This window comes from Myotis lucifugus, unplaced genomic scaffold, assembly GCF_000147115.1.
Source record: "Myotis lucifugus unplaced genomic scaffold, Myoluc2.0 scaffold_1, whole genome shotgun sequence".
In the NCBI taxonomy this organism is placed as follows: Eukaryota; Metazoa; Chordata; class Mammalia; order Chiroptera; family Vespertilionidae; genus Myotis; species Myotis lucifugus.
This window is the reverse complement of record NW_005871049.1, coordinates 17,159,375-17,180,241: the sequence shown is the minus strand read 5'-3', so window position 1 is coordinate 17,180,241 and position 20,867 is coordinate 17,159,375. Positions and strand designations below refer to the sequence as shown.

Below are 20,867 nucleotides of genomic sequence, written 5' to 3'. Positions count from 1 at the left end.
TAAAGAGAATGGGGCTTAGAGCCAAAGCCCATAGTCAGTAAAAAGGCAACAAAGGCAAAATTACATCCAATGATATCTTTAATACAATATTTTAAAGACATGAGTAAATCTGTATAAATACTAATCATGCCTTTCTTCTTTCTTTTTTTTTTTTTTTCTTTTTGGTTAATCCTCACCCGAGGATATTTTTCCATTGATTTTCTTTTTGAGAGAGAGATTGGAAGAGAAGGGGAGAGAGGGAGAGAAACATGGATGTGAAGAGACACATCCACTGGTTGCCTCCTGTACATGCCCTGACTGGGGCCAGGATGGAGCCTGCAAAGTAGGTATGTGCCCTTGACCAGAATCAAACTCTCGACCCTTCGGTCCTGGGGCCGACACTCTAACCATTGAACCAACCGGCTAGGGCTAATCATGCCTTTCTAATCACTCAGTACTAATGAGACCAGACTGAGTCTAATAAGACAGAAGGATTTATGTCTGTTCTCCACGGCCCTCAGTATTTTAATCCTGGATTCCGAGTCTTCTTGACCCCAGAGGAATGCATTATCTGAGAGCAAATGAGAATTCCACTATTTTCTCCCATGACCTTCCAGACACTTCCCATTCATTAGACTAAAGGGAAAACTCTACTTTCCGATCCCAATGTCAAGAAAAGCAACAAAGTAACCATTTGGCAGAGACATATTCCTTATTTTCCTTGAAACAGAACCCTGAAAAAGGGTGCCAAGGGACTATCATGACAGCACATGTCCAAACACAGGGAATATTTTCCCCAAAACTGTCCCTCAGGGAAAAGGGACCTGCTCATATAAGAATTCTTAGAGTTTCCTTAAGGAGTGCACTTCCCATTATTTTGATCAACAAAGAACTCTAAGCAACTGGTTTCAGATGCTTAGAGATCAGGAACAGTTCTGGGTCAGAAAAACGAGGGAAATCTAAGAAACGTAAGATTCAGTTGTCATTCTGAAGATGCCATCAAAATGATCAGGGCTCCCTGTTTTCGTGAAGATAGCTTTAAAAGGTGAGTGGTCACATTAAGCAAATCATGAAAACACAGCTCAGGGATACATTTTTTTTTTAAAGACTGTCCAAATTTCCTGCAAATGAGTATTTGTGGCTTGAGATAAAATTGCCAATGAAAGCATCAGAAAGAGGTTTCAAAAGGTGCTGCTGGATCCCAAAGAACCCAGACAGATATGCCAGGAGGCACTGTGCAAAGCGGTGCTGAAAAGTTCAGAAGGTAGCCTGTGGTAAACATGTCTAAGGTGTCAGGAGTTGGAATAACTTTTTCATGAAATAAGTGGGAAAACTACTCCTAAATTATACACTGGTGATTTCATTTTAAAATGCGGACACATATGTAAGCAACTAAATAATGAAAGTAGGCATGTGATTATCTAGCAGACACACATATGCATAACTAAAAGTAGGCACACTGAAGCTCTCCAAAAATCGTTTTTTTTAATCTTGTCATGGGAAAATGGCACTGCCGTGTAATCAGCATGAACAACACAGGTAGGGGACATCTGTCCTTTTGGGCTACGAGGCACTTGAAATCCCTCCCTATGTTTGAGGGATTCTCCTTCCTAATGAGGCAGAAGCCACTACAAGAGGTGAAAAAGCCACACACTTGCTTTCCCGGAAGTCCTGCAGTGAGTGTTGACATCTGAGCAGACTTCCATTAATTACATGTTCCCACCCAAGATTTTGATTTGGAAGCTGGTGTGTCAAAAAACCAGTGACCGGAGAGTCTAGTGGGTGGTAGCCACTATGCCAGTTTCTAGAGGCAAGAGCTGTACCAACAACCACCAGGGGCTGAGGGGGTGTTGCTGGCGCAGGCTGTAGTGTTTATACCCAGTGGCAAAGTGGAGATTGTCTCCTCCACGCCTAGGTCTGTGGCGTGATCTGGGACATCATTCTTGGTTCCCAAGAACCTTATGAAGACACTGCAATCTAACCAACATTCTTTAATAAATTAACTTCCTGAACAAAACAGCCAATCCTTGCAAATGAATATCTACTAATATAGGATATTTCAACCTTTTCAGAACCTTAATCTTATCAAAATGGTTCCAGTACTATCCTTCTTAATATTCCTACATAAGATTTTTTTCCTGATTAAACTAACTCATTTTTACTTAATTAGATTACTCTCTATCCACACGCATCCTTTGCTACCTCTTTGTCCATCAAGCAGGTCTTTCCCTGTCCTGTGCCTTTCCCCATCAATCAGGACTCCAGTTTTAACAGGAAAATTTAAATGGACAATGAAGTCCTCCCACCTCTTTTTTTAGTGATTGAAGTAAGATGAGAAAGAATAGAGTCAAAGATTCTGATATGACAAGAGTGTGAAGATGGACTAATAATACTCGCACTCTACATACTTAAAACAATTAAGTAAAAAGAGGAAGGGGGCGTCACAGTAGAAGCAATTCTAATTTCCAAATAAAGAAATCCCTAGATGACATTTTATTTTTAAGCAAGCTAACCTAATCCTCCTGGTAGAAAAAAATAATGTAAAAATGAAATTAAGTTTTTGGTAATAGCTCAAACACACCAGCTAAGAACTAATGAGAATCTTAATGAACCCATACCCAAAGCGCTAATTGGGACACGGGTACAGAGATGCTATAAATTAAATAACCTAAGTTTAAACCTAAAAATTAGAAGCCAATTAATGCGAAATGGTTTCTTGAATGTCTGATTCTTTCAAAACCATGGCATCTCACTTAATGCCTAGGAACCATAACTTGTAAAATATATATTCCAAATTCACTAGTTCTGTTACCACACTTCTGCTTTTCTTCAGACAGTCCAAGAATAAGATGTCCCCAATAACAGTTCACATCAACTTTCAATCCTAAATTCTGAATAGCTTAAAAGCTAACAAAACTAGAGGATTTGATCTAAAGTTCTGACCACTTCTGCTCTCTGACTTTATTCCCAGAATATCTGACTATGACCTTTCTCTGGGGGGGAAAAAATAAGTGTATCACAAAAGTTTAAGATTCCCTTAATGAACAAATATCTTTGGGTTTGTTTGAAGGAAAAAGAATTTGCATCAATTTTGAAGAACGTTAATCAAAAAAAGAAAGTAGTCATTATATTTAGATTATTTACATCAAATAGACTCCACCAATAAAGATATTTTTTATTATGCTTAGGAAAAAATGAAAACCTTCAAAACAAACTATTGGCTATATTAAGAATGAGTTAACCTAACCTAATAAGGATGTGCAGAGATTCAACCTTGATCTTCTTTCCATCCGTGTATGAGAGACAATACAGAACTAACTTCTATTTTTAAAACAAAATAAATACTTGGGCAGAACATTATGAGAAGGAATAAAAGCCCACAGAAGTAAATAAAAGATAAGCCTATCAAGACAGCTGTGAAAGTATCATGAGAGAATTTGCTATTTTGTTTTTTAGGCTTAAGTAAGAGAACATTTAAGTCAGGGGTCCTCAAACTTTTTAAAAGGGGGCCAGTTCACTGTCCCTCAGACCGTTGGAGGGCCGGACTATAGTTTAAAAAAAAAAAACTATGAACAAATTCCTATGCACACTGCACATATCTTATTTTGAAGTAAAAAAACAAATGTTTTCGGCGGGCCGCATATGGCCCGTGGGCCATAGTTTGAGGACCCCTGATTTAAGTGAATGGTATAATTCAGTGGCATAGTGAAAAATGGAACCTACTGCATAATATAAGGCAATAAACTGTTGAATCAAGAAAATATGAGAGAGAGAGAGAGAGAGAGAGAGAGAGAGAGAGGGAGAGAGACTGTTCAGAAAAGAACATCTAGGCCTTTGACCAAGGACAAAGAGTGATCTCCAGCCCTTCTGTGATGCCTGGGCTATTTGAGAGAGAAAAGGAAGGACATGGGATAGAAAGGCTCTTGCCTACTCATTCTCTCCCACTTAAACTGGACAAGAGCCTAACTCCTCACTATATCCTTATACTAGGCCTTCAAAAATATGATTTACTAATGAAGTGGGAATCTCCTTTAAATTTCAGTAACATAAAGAACAGAGTTTCCATACAAATGCAGCATTTCCTGCTGACAGTGGTAACAGTAACCAGGCAGCATTTCCTGCTGATGGAGATAACAGTACCCATAAATACCTACACTGAGTCTCCTGTATCCATTATCTCTGACTCAGAACAGTCAGTGTCTATACTAATCCAGGTCTCTCTAAAAAGCAGACACCAAGACAGGATTTAAAATACAACAAATGTAACAGAGGAAACCTCTGTGAGAGAAAAGAGGGAGGGAGCCAGGGAAGGCTGGAAGAGCTGTCAGACAGTGATGCAGGGCTGAGCCCAGGGGAAGGAGACAGGAGAGGAAGGCTGGGTGGACCATGTTAGACTGAATGCAGTTCCAGGGAAAGTTTGGCAAGGCTCTCAGGGACTCCCTGAGCCCAGGCTGCCTGTCAGAGGATTCCAGAGTCCCCAGGAGTGAGCCCGGTTTACCACCCCTGCTGTGCTCACTGGCTGCAGACAGGCATAAGCAGCATGGCCATGGCCTTGGCCTTCGCACTAATGCAGTGATGGAGCCACAGGGCAGCTGGGCCTGATGGTCAACTATGCTCCCTGTAGTTGGAGATCTGAGAGCAGCCTCATGGCTGCCAAAGTCCAATTCTTCCCATTGCACCACCACGGCCACTGGTATTCCTCCGGACCCCAGCACCCTTTTGGTACTGCATTTCCTTAAATCTAACATGCCATTACATAATAGTAAAACACTCCATCATTTTATAGACTGTGAAGAAGAAACGCTAACGAAATCTTGATTTAGTATCTTAACATTTGGAGCTTTTATATGTACTTAAAAAGCTATTTGATTGAGAGTTAGATATATTTTTACCATGTAACCCTCTTGTGCATGAGCAAAGAAGAAAACAAGCAATATTTCTAAAACAACTTCAGAGTCCAAGTCCTCTGAATCCCTTTTCCTTTTAGCCAGTAATACCTGGCTTTCCCCACCTATTTTTTTTCCTCTGTGTCGTCAAAAATATTGGTGATGCAGTATTTCCTTAAGGAGTGCTCCACTGTGGTCTCCAGGATTTTCCTCCAAGACAATGGCACCCACTCGCTTGAGTCTGACATTAGCACTTCCTTGACCGAACCAGGTCTCACTGGCAGATCTTTAGATACCCACCAGGATTCATACATATTTCCTCTTTAACTGGTCCTTACATGGTTTGGTGACTGAAATATCGAGAGACTACAGTTGTCCAAACAGGCCAGGAGAAAACAGAACCAAATTCATGTTTCTTCATGACTGCTGCCTGGTGGATAGCAGCTATAAAGACACATCTCCATTCACCCATGCTTAAAGGTGGAGGAAAGGGCATTAACTCCTACAAGGAGCTAAAGGCAAGGAATAATGTCTTTGGGATCCCACAACAGAAGTAAGATTTGATTTTTAGTCTCTATCAACTTATTTTGTGATGTAGATCAAATCATTCCACCTCACTTGTTCCAGTACTAGCTTGCTTGTTTGTTTGCTTAAGTCAAGTGGTTAAGTGTGAATTATCCTAAGTTCTCTCTCAGCCCTTTGTTTTAAGAGCCAAGGCCACACCTCTGAGTACATCGTGACAGGATCTTAAGAATGATTTGAGATGCCCTGGCTAAGCCCACAGTTTTCTCATAAAACTGTACATTCAGCTGAACTGATTCCCATTAAGGGAACCACATCTCTGGATCAGACAATGAAGCAAGCAGGCTGGTTAAGTCGGGTGTCCCTTGTTCGGTGGGCAGAGGAGGAAGAACTCATGTCTACTCTTTGCTCTTTCATGCCAGCAGTCACTGTTTAATCAGAAGAGCTAGCTGATTCCTCAGAAGCAGGGAACACGCCCCAGGATATTAAAATAGGAAACAGAAGTTTCAGTAGGGAAGTAGGATCTGGGATGACAAGGCTGTGAGGCCACAGATGATAGTGAGTCACCGAGCGAGAACACTGAGTCAGAGGCACGGCCCCACACAAACGGGGTCCAAGAAGGAGCCCGGACCTCCTGCGGAAGACATCCTCGCTCACTTTAGGATTTTGATTTGAGTTAGTCCTGACCATAATGTCCATAGGATTCTGGGCCAGTCAAAACCCAACTCTCAAAAGGTACATTCTCAAAAAACAACAACACAGGCTTCACAATGACATCCACATCTAACTGAATTATAATGGGTTTACAAGAAGAAAAAAAAACCACACAGTTTTTATTTGTAAAATTGATGATGTGTGAAAAGGTAAACATCAGTTTCAAGGAGGAAAACTCTTCATAAAGTTAGATCTCTACAAACTTTTAAACAAAACTGAGAAATGTTTTCATAAATAAATTCAAGATGGATCCCCCCCCCAATCTGAATGTGCCTGGCAACAGAATTCCACACAAAAATGTGACACTTTATCTATAAAAGAACTGATTAAAACAGGCCTAATATATCATATGAAATTTATAATTAAAGTAAGATGAAACTAAAGGCACATTCTTTCCAATGGGATTCCCCAGGTACTTAACACATTACAGAAACTCACAAACAAAGTTAAACACAAATCAAGTAACACTAAAATTCCTAACAGCAGAAACCTTTGTTCCACTAAACAAACCACCTAGATATAGTCCAAAATCCTTTGGAAATGACAGGTCAAAGCTTAAATTTTTAAAGATTATTTGAACCTTGTGGTAGACCTAAAGTCATTAAAAGGCAATTTATAGTGCATCCAACTTGCAGACAGCTTTAGCTCCAAGGCTAGCAATGCCAGCCGAGTCTTCACTGACACCCTAGGCCACTGGTTCTGATTTCAGCATGTGTGACAATAACCTGGAGGCTGATGACCGCCCCCCCCCCGCCCCCGCAGAGTTTCTGACACAGTTGGTCTGGGTTGGGGCCCAAGAGTTTGCATTTCTAGCATGTTCCCAGGTGATATTGATGCTGATGGGTGAGGGGGCCAAGCATTGAGGACTGCCGCCCCCAGGGTGCACTATGGAAAGATTATCATGAAAATGTCTACCAAAGGCTCAACATGATTTAGTTCATTTTAACCAACATGGGTTTTTCTAATAATATGATGAAACTTTTGAAAGTAAAAAAAATGGAAAATTTGGGACAAAAACTAGTGTAAAACCACCCCCCAAAGATATAGAAACCGCTTAACTACATGACTATAAGATATTTGAGGCAATGAGAGAAATGATGAGAAAGGAGTGAAGCAAATCAGACAAGGATTGAGGCAATGCTAGTGTCTTGCCTGGAACCATCTAAACTATTAACAAAAAGTGTTTGGTTCTCAGAAGCGTAGGGCCTTCCTTACCCAGGCATAAGCTCAGGGCAAATCACCCAGCCCAGTGTTTTCACAAGAGTAGAATCTGCGGTGAGAAAAACAACATGGAATAAACAGAAGAGGGACTCAACCGCCTCCAGAGTCTGTGCGGGCAAAGGGTCATCTTGCTCAGGTGGGAAAGGGATGCAGCTGGCGGAAGAGACACCCCCTCTCGCCTGCTTGCCAGCCCAGTGGCATGGGGAGGGGGGCACTTTTGTGCATCATCAGGCAAGCTAGACCTCCTCTCTCCCGTTATCCCCCTTCCCCAAAGCTTTCCTGGGCCTCTGGGCCTCGCACAACCCCCTGAAACTGAGCGGTCATGTTTCGGAGGACAAAACTAACTCCTATGATAAAAGGATACATGCAGAGAAGTAAATACAGGATGAAGCCCTTTTAAACACTACAGCACTATTTTAAAAGTCCTTAAATTCCTGGCCAGCAGCCCGCCTGGGATGAGGACACCCTGTCCTGCCTCACCAGAGAGAGCATCTCCGGAATGCTGGCGGAGACACCACGCAGCGGCTCGCTCCGACAGCATGCACGGAAGACTGCAGGGCAACGCTGGCCACTCACGGCACCCGGCTCCTCACTTTCACAGTCAAGGGTGGCAATATTTTCAGCGCAAACTACTTACTTGAAAACACTGTCCTGAAAAAAGACAACATTGGCCTTTTATGGGGCGAGGCACACCCAATTCATAGAAACCAGACTTGTGTGCACGGAGGAAAAACTCTGGCTGGCTAGACGGGCCTTCTTTCCACTTCCCTTTCCGACACTTCAGTTAATAGCTACAGAGCTGGACACCAGTGTGGGGACAGGCAAACACACACCTACCTCTTTTCCAAAATCGATTTGTTTTCCCCAAGGAGGAAACTACTGCCTCACTTCCCTCTTTCCTTACCTGACTAACTCTGATTCACCTGTAAATGCAGCTCAGGAATGGTGTCTCCAATTTTAGAATATTTCTATCTCGATTTACAGCTGTCATTTCCCATTCCTTTTTAAATATGTGGCTATTTTAACATGCTGCTGGTTTGCAATATTTGAAGTAAAATAAGAGTTTTTAAAAGTTCGCAGAATGAACTGGCATCCACCTGTTTAAAGACCGTCCTTACCTCCTTGTCACTGTGTTGGGGAGGTGAGAGCTGGTGAAATGATACAAAGGCCCTCCTTGGCGTCTCTGTCCCTGCACTCCAGCTCAAATACCACCTCTTCCAGACTGTCTTTCCTGAGCAGCACGGGCTTAGCTGCTCCCCACTCCATGCTGCCACACTCTATACCTCTGCTCCTGCACTTACTGTCATGTATTTTAATTAGCTTTGTACCAGTTAGTCTCCACAACATTGGACACTTCTTGAGAGAGGTATCTTTTCTTATGCAAAAGTTTTAAGGCTGGTGTCTAGTAAAGCATAACAAATTTTTTCCCCTAAGTATTCAAAGCAACTTAAAGGAACAAAGCTAGCCATAACAATTCCTTACCATTTACATGCTTTAAAAAAAGTGATCACTGACTATTAAGATTAGACAGAAACACCCAAATAACATCCATATCGGTTAAATGTCAAACTTTTTATCTTTTATTAACTTCACTAGAGGCCTGATGCACGAAATTCGTGCAACAATAGGCCTTCCTTCCCCTGGCACCCGGGACCCGGGCTTCCCTCACAGCTCTGGCTTCATCCGGAAGGTCTTCCGGGAGGACATCCAGTCTAATTAGCATATTATGCTTTTATTTTTATAGAAGATTATCACTGTTAACTCAGAAAATAGTACCATAAAGGTCTTTTAAAGCTAATAAAGCACCACGAATTTCTGTCAAGGGGAAAAAAAGGAGGAAGGACCTATAGATTAAAAGAGACTTAGAAACTTACCAAATATATTGTGTTTGGATCCAGATTCAAACAAAATCACTGTTACTTGGGGGGAGAAGGGGGGTTGGGGAAGGGGCAACAAAATGTGAATGAATATCAGAAAAATTTGAATGCAGCCTAATTCTTTGTAATATTAAGGAATTGTTATTTGTTTTTAGGTAAGACAAGGATACTGTGGTTCAAAGAGTTATCTTTAAGAGTTACACACTAAGGTATTTATGGATGATACTGGGCTTTCTATCAAAATAATGGGGGTGGCAGTAAGAGGTACAGGAGAAACAAGATCGGTTGTGTGGCAATGGTTATTGAAGCTGGGTGATGAGTACGTGCAGTTTAATTATATTTTTCTCTCTACCTTTCGTACACACTCAAAACTTTCCACTAAAACGTTAGAGGGGAAAAAAAAAGATCATTCGATGCTCAGATGTCCTGTTAATTCTGTGGTTGGTCACAGCTGCCCCCACTGCTTGCTGGCTTTGAATATTTTCCTGCTATCCAGCAGGTGTTACTATTCCCACAGAGGGTTATAACAGACTGTCCCATTCCTCTCTGAGGTTCATGGCCTTATACGGACAACATCCTATTCTTACTTCTACCCTGCAGTGAAAGCCTAGCCCAGCCATCCTCCACCTATCTAAGACAGATACCCTATCAACTCCCATCACAGCTGAAGATTAAATCAATAAATCCCCTAACTCAGCTCTGAGAACCATGCTATCTCTGTCAGACAGCCTGGAGCGAAGACCACATTCTGGTTTTTTGACCTAGTCATTTCACCTCAGGAACATAAATCGGAAACAGAATATCAAGACAGGGAGTAGTGCCCTGACTGAGTGGCTGAGCTGGGGGAGTGTCATCCTGTACAATCAGGGGTGGGGAACGTCCAGCACTCGGGCCATATAAGACCCTCCAAATCATTTGGCCTGGCCCTGCCAAGGCATTAGGGGTGAGTTAATTAAATGTTTGACCAAATACAGCAGGCTAATTTTTAAGCTGATAATTCTGTATGGCCCATGAATAGATGTTATAAATATCCAAAGGCCCTTAGCAGAAAAAAGGTTCCCCATCCCTGCTATACACCAAAAGGTCGCAGATTCGATTCCCAGTCAGGGCACGTACCTACATTGTGGGTTCGATCCCAGGGTTCAATCCCTCATCAGGGCATGTACAGGAGGCAACTGATCAATGTTTCTCTCTCATATCGATATTTCCTTCCTTTCTCTCCCTTCCTCTTCTCTCTAAAATCAATAAAAACATATCCTTAGGTGAGGATTAAAAAAAAGACCGACTGTGGTTACACAGTATTTCTGCAGAGCTAAAATTTAGCACCAATCTGATCAGAACTCTCTTTCCCAAGATACTTGGAGTTCTCTGTGCAAAAGCCTTCGTCCCCACTCTAGGTGTAACAGTACCAGGCCCTACTCTCTGGCTACGTACCCTTCCTTATTAAATTCTGTAGCACTTATCACCCCCTGACAATGTATTATGTTTTTTAAAAATTATTATTATCACCTCCCCTTTCTAGAATGTAACCTCCCTGAGGGCAGGGACTTGGCTTTGCCTCTGTTCAGATTTTAATCAGTCACTGGAACACAAAAGGCAAAAGGTGATCTGATACATATTTGCTGAAGGCTCAGGATCCCAGGAAAGTACAACTAAATATCAAAGAGAGTTGAGACAAAAGTCCACGGCTATTAAAGACTAAGAACATGCAGTTTCACCATCAGCCACACACTCACACCCACTTCATGTAGCAGAAAAGTGATGTCACAGTACTACTTTCATCCACTATCACATTTAAACTTGCCTAAACAGCTGGAAAATCAGTGACTACAGGATCACATAAATAATGGTTGAATATGTCAGTTTGTGCCAGAAAAACCTAAGAGGACCACAGTGCCTTCACAAGCCCTCTGAAAGCCTGAAAATATGGTGAGAATAGTGTGTCCTAATCCAGTGCCAATTCTACTGTCAATTTTTGTGCAATGAATGAGTATCAGTCACTTGGTGGGAAATGCAAGCTTTTAAGAAAGGTTAAGTATTATTCAATACACTCAAACTGCATTCCTGAGCATAAATAAGATGATCCACTCAATGCACTCAGCATAGCATGATATACATGGAGAGCACCCAATGAAGTGTAGCTATTAGCATTACTGCTGGCATCACGATTCTCAAGGCAAAGTGGGATCTTAAAGACTTCCAGGCCTGCCCTGGCTGGTTTGGCTCAGTGCACAGAGCATTGGCCTGCGGACTCAAGGGTCCCAGGTTTGATTCCGGTCAAGGGCATGTACCTTGGTTGCGGGCACATACCCAGTAGGGAGTGTGCGGGAGGCAGCTGATCGATGTTTCTAGCTCTCTATCCCTCTCCCTTCCTCTCTATAGAAAATCAATAAAATATATTTAAAAAAAAAAAAAAGACTTCCAGGCCTGAGTTCCCTCCCTCTCCACACAGCCTAGAAATCGACAGATATAGCTCTAACATTGCCCTGCTGTCCCTGTGCTTCTACATAAGCTTTTCTGCTTTTATCTTTTTGAGACATTAAGGTTCTGCATGAGACTCAATTTAAATCAGGGGTGGGGCACCTTTTTTCTGCCAAGGGCCATTTGGATATTTATAACATCATTCACAGGCCATACAAATTTATCAACTTAAAAATCAGCCTGCTATATTTGGTCAAACATTTAATTAACTCACCCCTAATAACTTGGCAGAGCCAGACCAAATGATTTCCCAGACCTTAGACAGCCTGAGGGCCGGACATTCCCCACCCCTGAATGTAAAATGCAAGTGCTGACGAAAATCTAGATGGCACTGATATAGTCTGACTATTTTACTGATAAAGAAACAGGTCCAGAAGTCCAGCAACTTATCTAAAATCTTTCCACGGTCAGCACCACTGAGGAAATAGAAACCTGATTTCCCCTGCTCAAAGTTAGATTTATTCATTTACATCCCACAACTCACCATGATTTCCCTCTGTTCTTCCAGGTTCTTCAAAAAGTTAGAAAATTCACGCAAGGAAGCATCTGTCAAGAGAAAGGAATCGTTATTTGGCGGACAAAGCAAAGAAGAGCAGACCAAACCCTCCCCTTCACGTACCTATGCAGCGTTCATCATCGGTCTCCGCATCGCCAATGAACTCAAACTTAAAGTCTCTGAGCGAGTGAGCAAACTTCCGCTGAGCTGCCGAAAGACCTAGGAAGAAAGATTTAATCATGACATGGGTCCTCGTTTTTTGTTTTTTTGTTTTTTATATTTTATTGATTTTTTTTTACAGAGAGGAAGGGAGAGGGATAAGAGCGTTAGAAGCATCGATGAGAGAGAAACATCGATCAGCTGCCTCCTGCACACTCCCTACTGGGGATGTGCCCACAACCAAGGTACATGCCCTTGACGGGAATTGAACCTTGGACCTTTCGGTACGCAGGCCGACACTCTATCCACTGAGCCAAACCAGTCAGGGCTGGGTCCTCGTTTTATGTCAAGGCTTAGAAGATATTTATTCCTCATCAGGTCAAGAGAGCTAGAGAGCTCTCCTCCAATCAATCTGTGAAGAGGCACAACCCAACTGCTTTGCCAAGGAGCCCAGCATCCCTGGTGCTCTCTCCAGCAGCTTCTGTCTCCCACTCTACATTCTGGCAGAGAGCAGGTGCTGGAGAAATGTTTATTTCACCCCCCAGTCTCTTCTTCCTCAGAGATCCGACTGCTTCACCTAGTTCCCTAAAAGACTTTTCCTTTCTCTGCTTACTCAGGTCAGAGCTTGCCCGATTCAAAAGTGAGGACCGTGAACACACACCCCTGATAGTATCTCCCAGGGCTCCATGAGATTCGGCTGGCTACCAAGGTTTCAAATATAAGCGTCTGAAGTAAAGATTGGTAGTTACAAAATAGTTGGGGATGTAAAGTACAGAATAGGAAATACAGCCAATAATCTAATAATATATATATATATCATATATATATATATATATATATATGATATATATATATAATAATATATATATAAAAGCCAAGTGACTGGAACGGCAGAACACCCGGAACAACCGGAACAAATGGTCGCTATGACGCGCACTGCGGCAGCCAACCAGTCCAATCGGGGCCCCAATCAGCCCCCCGCAACCTCCGGCAGGATCCCCCACTCCGATAGGCAGCCCCTCCCCGCAGCTGGCCTTGCCCCCAAGCAGCCTCCCCACCGCCTGATCAGGGGCAGAGCCAGTGGCCAACCTCCCACAGCCCCTCCCCCCTACCAGCCCAGCCCCAATCAGCCTGCCAGACCCTACCCATGCACAAATTCGTGCACTGGGCCTCTAGTATTATAATAACTATGTATGGTGCCAGCTGAGTACTGGAAATATTGGGGTGAACACTTGTTAAAGTATATGGTTGTATAACTACTATGCTGCACACCTGAAACTAATACAAAATAATATTGAATATAAATTGCAATTGAAAAATTTAGAAACACAAACACACACACACACACACACACACACACACACACGGGTCTCAAAAGCTTGATGTCAGCCAACCAGATGCACTTAACTGATTGTCAAACTCCAGACAGAGAACCCAGAAGATGATGAAAGAGTTTTCATAGAAAACTGCCACAGGGAGGTAACTAAGGCCAAGCTTAAATGTCAGAAAGAATTCATTCTGCAAAAGTCCTATAGAGGTCCTCATCTTTTCTTACTGGAGATTAACGGAAAATAGTGGAAAACCTATTTCTAATCTAGGCTAATGTTTATTTTATGGGCCACATGCCATGCTAGGTAATATTTTTTTCTATCCCATTCAATACTCTTGAAAGATAAATAAATTAAAGATGATCTCCATTTTACAATGCTGAGTTAAAGCTCAGAGATGTTAAGTTATTTGCACCAAGTTGCACAGCTACTACAACAGCAAAGGCTTGATTCTACTCCAGGGCAGTGTGTCCAAAACCCAGGCCCTGGCCAGGGTACAATCCTACCTCTGGTCTAAAGCACTTTCTAAGAAGCTGCTCACTGACACCTGCACTCCTTATGCCTCTGGTCTCAGCACAATGAGTACTGACAGATCGTGTTCAAATAAAACTTCATGTTAAGAAAATTAAAAAGTTGAAAAAATAAAATGCAATCCATTACTGCTGATTGGAATGCTATCTTGCAACAAATAAATATAGACAAGAAAGTGAAGCAAATAATGCAAAACACCAAGGGCAGTTTTTAATAAGATGGTAGGATAGTAAAAGCAAGTGTTCTTTTTAATGTTCTTCGTTGTATTATAGCTAACAAACAAGGAGTGAATGCTCACCAGCTCTTTCAGCTGTTGTCCTAGTTTTGCTTTGTTTTTTAATTTTTCCTAATAGACTATGGCTTAGAGCAGTTTTAGGTTCCCAGCAAAACTGGGCAAAAAGCATAGATTTTTCTTTGACCCGCAGCCTCTGCAGATGCACAGCCTCCTTCATTATCAACATCCCCCACTGTCATGATGTTTGAAACTTCATTCTTCCTCTAATTCAGCGGTTCTCAACCTGTGGGTCGCGACCCCTTTGGGGGTCGAACGACCCTTTCACAGGGGTCGCCTAAGACCATCGGAAAACACATATATAATTACATATTGTTCTTGTGATTAATCACTATGCTTTAATTATGTTCAATTTGTAACAATGAAATTGGGGGTCACCACAACATGAGGAACTGTATTAAAGGGTCGGGGCATTAGGAAGGTTGAGAATCACTGCTCTAATTCATGTTTCTCTTGCTGTTCTCAAATTCTTTTCCTCTTCAAAATAAAATTTTTTTAAAAAACCAACATTGAAAAAGACTTCGATGTGAAAGGGAAAACACTTGCAACTTTTAGAAGACACTATAGGATTGTATTCTTACCCTTGGAGTAGGGGAGAAAAGCACAAATATAATGTAAAACGTGATGGATTGCAAGCATGGTCACAGCTCTTACCCCTGGCTGCAGGCACTTCTCTTTTCAAGGACACTCACAGCCTCACCAACAAGTGGCAGGGTCTATGTCATGTCCCCACCCCTTGAATACCAGCAGGGTTTGTGGACAACAGAATGCAGTGAATGTGACATCTGCTATTTTGGAGCCTCCACCTCAAGAAGCTTTGTACACCTTTGCCCGATTCCATGTGAACAAGTCCAAGCTAACCTGCGGCTGATGAAAGACTTGTGGCTCAGTCACCCCGTTATCACCCCAGCAATCAGCCAACCAGCAGAAGCAGAGCTTCCCTGCACAGGCAGGAGGCAGGCAGTCACTGCCTAGTGAGCCGAGTCCCAACTGAAATAAAGTTGTTTCAGCCATTAGGTTTTGGGGTGATCTGTCAGAAAGCAATGGATAACTAACATAAAAAGATTATTAAAATTTGTCTCTAAGTTTTAAATATTTAAAAAACATAAAAAAGGGAGGATAAGCACACAGAGAGAAGGTATAAATAACTGCTATACGGTAAGGCAGAACCCCAAGAAAAAATTGGAAAAAAACACTTGAATCAGCCTTTCAGAAAAATAAGTGAAAAGAAATCCATATGGCCTATAACCACATGAAAAGGTGCTCAAACTCATTAGTGAGAATAAAAGTGAAAATTAAAACTTCAAGATACCTGGACACACCCGTCAGACGGGCAAAAATTACTAAGTCTGGCAACCTCCAGGGTTGGTGTAATCCTGTACATGCAGCAACAGAAAGCTTCGCACACTGCTAGTGAGAGTAAAGATTGGTGTATTTACTTTGGAAGGAGTTTGGCATTGTTTAGTAAATTTGGTGATATCTTACAACCCAGAAGTTGTTCTCCTAGGTAAATTACATCAGACCGTATTACAATAACAGCCAAACACTGGGAAAAAAAGAACAAATACTGATCGACGGAACAAATAACTATGTTACAGTGTATTCATATACTATAGAGTAAAAACTAACTAAAAACTCACAGATCAACACAAAGGAACCTCAATTTGGAGAGAAAGAAGCAAGACACAGGAGAATAAACATACCATGGATGTTTTATATAAAATTCAAAACAAGCTACACTAGACTACATGTTTGGGTTGCAAATATAGGTCACTAAATCACAGACTAGCAAAGGAATCCTTATCTCAAAAGTCACACAATGTTTATCTTACCACCGGGAGCCAGGGAGAGCAATCCAGTCCAAAAGCTACAAGGGGATTACAGTATTTTAGGTCATAACTGGTGGTGGGTCTGTGGATGTTTGCTTTGTCATTCTTCTTTAAAACATACATTTGTTTCATATACTTCTGAATTTTTGCCATAATTTTCACAATCACAATATAAAATTTTTTAAACCGTAAGAAAGTCTAGCTATTTTAGGCCATTGGAAAATAACTCAGTTTCTATTGTAATCTAGACAAACATACACTTATTCTCTAAGCTCTAACCACTCTGGCCTGCTCTTGGCTCACACTTGCTGAACTCATTCCAGTCTGAGAGTCCTTAAACTTGGGCTCCCTCCACTTGAAGTGCTCCTTCCCCACCCCCACTGTCACCTGGCAGGTCCTTCTCAACCAGGATGGCTCAGCGAAGAATCCCCCTCCTCTCACCATCCTCTCTAAAATAATGTCCCCCCTCTGCCCTAAGTCCCTCTCTAGTCCTTTGTCCTTTTATTTTCTTCATAGCACTTATTACCTAAAATTACCTTATTTCGCCAATATTGATACTCATGGTGATCTATTTTCCACTCTAGAATATCGTGTCCCTGAAGCAGCAACTGATTGTGATATCTTACAACCCAGAAGATATCCCTGAAACAGGGACCACAATAGGATTTTTCCGTTTTAATTTATATCCGGCACCTATTTCCAAATATTAATAGAGTGGGCTTATTATTATCTAAATAACTTTGTATTATTCTATTTTGCTAATGGGTGCTCTGCCAGTACGCAATAGGGTATGAAGCTGGTTCCACTTATGTTTATATATCTGTGTGTACTTACATGTTTATATTTACTTATATACATTGTATGCATGTATATATTAGTAGTTATATATATATTAGTAGGTAGATATATATATATATGATCATCAATGCTGGTATAAATTATATTTTCCCTCTGGAGCTATTTCCTTTGACTATTTTATCCAAAATACCAAGTCAGGATACTTTAAAGACCATGTTTCATATGATCAGGATAGGATGCCCTCCAGGAAGTTAAAACTTAAATACATCAATTTTCCAACATGTACTTCATAGTTTCTAATTTTGTAAGTTGAAATGTTTATGATAGCAGATTAAATTTGAGTTCATCTGCACAGTTATTATATTTCTTTTAGCATGTTCTTATCTAACCTCTGCATTATTATAATCACATCAATTTATTTTAGAATATACCATTTTCCTCACTCATTTTTCCTCTTTGTTGACTTCCTTCTGGTGTTATTAGAGCTTATTGTGCAACATTTTTATTGTTTAAAAATTTGACCATACCAAACTCCATTCCTTTTAAGAATCACAAATTTATCACCTTCCCATTACCTGGTACATTTTAAATTTACTTCTCCTCCCATGCAGTTTACACTTTTGTTTATATCTTCTGCCTTTCTAAACTAATATAAAATCATAAGACAGCTTACTAGATTTAGTACAGTTCTATGAAATAAGCACAATGATGCTTGTACAAAGGATAATGTTTTTTCTTTCCAATATAATTGCACATGAAACTCAACCAGTCTTAGTTCACTAGTTACAAAGACTGGAAAAGATCGTGAGGGGGCCCACTAGACAGAATTATCCTTATTGAGTGCTTACTCTATGCTAATTGACTTAAATATCATTTACTCTTTATAATCAGCCTGCAGGGTAAGTGCTGGTGCCACCTTATCGTAAGTAGGTTCAGAGGTAGATTAGTGACTTCATCAAGGTCACACACTTCTTTAGACTGCTGGTAGTAAGCCCTAGAGGTTCTCTCAAGCTTCCACAAACGTCCTTTCTACGACATCATTCCAGCTTTCAAGAGATTTAACATTTTTCCCAAATACTTTGTCCAGATCTCAACTAGTTATCTGAATGGCTCAAATGCAGAATTCTAACCAAATGGAAAACTCATATGCGTGGGCCTCCATGCCCCCATCCTCTAATTCCTGAGTTCTCCGACGCAACACTGCTCTTTGAAACACCTTCAAGGCTGATATGACTCCAGCTGGTGGACAAGGCCAAGCCTGAGTTGAGCACAAAAAGCTCAACTAACGTAAAAGATTTAATGTGATTTGCGCTATTCAAATGACCTGGCCACTTCAGAGTCTCCCACACTGGAATTTTTAGGCCCTCGATCTGTCAACAAATAGGAGAAAAAACACAAGCAAGGCCTTCCCAGGTACAGGAGCAGTCTGAAAGGTGAGGATTTATATGGGAGGCCTGCTGAGTTTGAGATGGAAAGGTTCAAGCACAGCATTAAGCCAGATTTGGAGAGCCTCCGGACACCGGCAGAGCTGCCTTGGATCACCCTTGATGATTTTCACACATGAAAATCATTTCTGGTAGCATAGCCACCTATTAAGAGTTTTCAGTTAAGACCAGGAACTATCACTCACGTAGAGGCACTTGGGGGTGAATGGAATACCTCTCCACTCAGGTTGCTCCACTCACATTGAACTTCTAGGCAGCCTCCTGGGTGGGTTGGCCCCTGAGGTGACAAACCTGGCCTGTCATCTCCTGCAACTTCCTACCCCATCAACCAAAGCACTAATGGGGACCCAAGAAGATGCGGTGTGTTCTTTCATTCTGGGCATGAACAGGAAAAAATGAAACCAGGAAATAAATAAGCCTTTCTCACTCATTAAATTTAAAATACAGGATTCTTCACAAACCATACTTGATTCTGAAACCTTTTTCTCAAACAGGCAAATTACACCTGGAAGCGCACATTCCTTTGCATGTAGAGACCCAAATAACTAGATTATCAACTATGCAAAAGCTCTGCCAAGGAACCTCTGCCACCCATTCTGCACATCAAAACATGTACCAGAATTCTTCCATGCTTTATTTAGAGAAAAGTAGGGTACGGACTCTAAGAACTTAATATCCTTCACGCCAGATTCGTGCCAAGGAAATAATACTGATGTTAATCCAAGTAACTTGGAAGGGAAACAAAATTCCTCTGGGACTGCAGACTGGTTCATATTTGGCCTCATGTTTTCCAGATTTACAAACCCAGCAGCTGTGCTTTACACAAGAAGAGCATTGTGGCCTCTCTGCACACAAAAAAAGAAAGTAAATATCTTACATTGTAGATTTTTAAAAGCTGTGCTAACATCTCACAAGCCTGAGATGCACTCACTGCTGGGCTAGTCGAGGCCTGAAGGGAAAATCACAGGCTGTTTGTTCTAGGAGCAGCTCATGGCCCTCAAGGTCTCCGCAACTGTGAGGTTAAGGCAAGCATGTCAAACTCGCGGCCCATGGGCCGCATGCCTCATTTACTTGACCTGTGTTAGCCTTTGAGCTTGGGTTAAGGCATTCCTGGCCCTACTTCTCCAAGTACAGCCCAACCAAGGTGCCTGTGAAGTGAGTTCTTCTTAATCATAGAATAAGCACTGTCTATCTGAACGGATGAATTTATGGGGTAAAAGGAATATAAGCTGAATCTGAGAAGGCTAACCCCATTTTGTAAAACTACTGTTTGGAATTCTCTGCTATTATTTAGATGGCCTCTTATTCTAAAAAAAATAATAATAATAACTTTGCTTTCTAGCCTGCTTTAGCCTGCTTGAATAATGAGGAAGATAAACTTAGCTGTCTGACCTTGTAGGCTAGAGACTAGATATGCCCATACTCTCGATGCCATGCCAGGTGTATTTTTTAATTGGATAGACCTGTAGTTTTCAAGGCCACCAGAGAGATAACCACTAAGCACACATAGGGCTGGATCTTTAATAAAAAGGGAAGTTCTGCTTGTAGCTCTGCTTAGAATTTGAATTCATTTTCTCTAAGCCCACCATGGTGAATAAAGTGTGACTCCAAACTCTCTGAGCATTGCTTGATTTATTCCGGTTCTCTGTAACAAATTCAAAAAAGACCCTCACACCCCAAGCAAATGCATAAACCTGGATGGATTTTGGGCTCTAGACCCAATATGGCACATAACCAACACCCCGATCCTGTTTACCAAAGCAGTCAATTAATTAAGAAGACCCCTTCAGAAATGCGTGCCCTGCAGGGAATCCCACAGGCAGGTCCACTCTGGAGAACACAGCCAACCTTCAGTCCACCTTATCCAGACGTCAAGTGCACTGTACACATTCAGCAATTGAGGAATCTGCTCGGGCTAGATTCTGTGTACAGAGAGAACCTGCCACAACAGGCTGGCAGACGAGAAGGGCATGCTGGCGATCACCTGGCCTACAGGCTTTCAAACTGTCTTTGGCCACAGATCCCTCTGTTCAAAGAAAATCTTATTTACAGTGAGAACAGAAAATACAGCTAACATTTACATATTAATTTCCTATTATCACTATAACGAATTTCCATAAGCTTAGTGGCTTAAAACAACACAAATTTATTATCTTGCAGTTCTGGAGGTCAGAAGTCGACACTGGGTCTCACAGGGCTGTGTTCCTTCTGGAGGCTCTAGGAGAGAATCCATGTCCTGGCCTTTTCCAGCTTCTGCAGGGGTGGGGAACCTTATTTCTACTGAATGCCATTTGGATACGTATAACATC

General features: G+C 41.6%; 1 protein-coding gene across 2 annotated transcripts in view; it reads right to left on the bottom strand.

The window, feature by feature from the left end:
- The window catches only part of ARHGAP10 (Rho GTPase activating protein 10), a 248,028-nt gene that overhangs the window by 162,066 nt on the left and 65,095 nt on the right, over window positions 1–20,867 (bottom strand). For both annotated transcript variants that reach the window (XM_006081762.3, XM_023754958.1), the window contains exons 2-3: window positions 12,300–12,395; window positions 12,165–12,226 (exon numbers count right to left, since the gene is read on the bottom strand). In XM_006081762.3, the coding sequence (XP_006081824.1) occupies window positions 12,165–12,226; window positions 12,300–12,395 (158 nt within the window). The remainder of the gene's footprint in view (window positions 1–12,164; window positions 12,227–12,299; window positions 12,396–20,867) is intronic.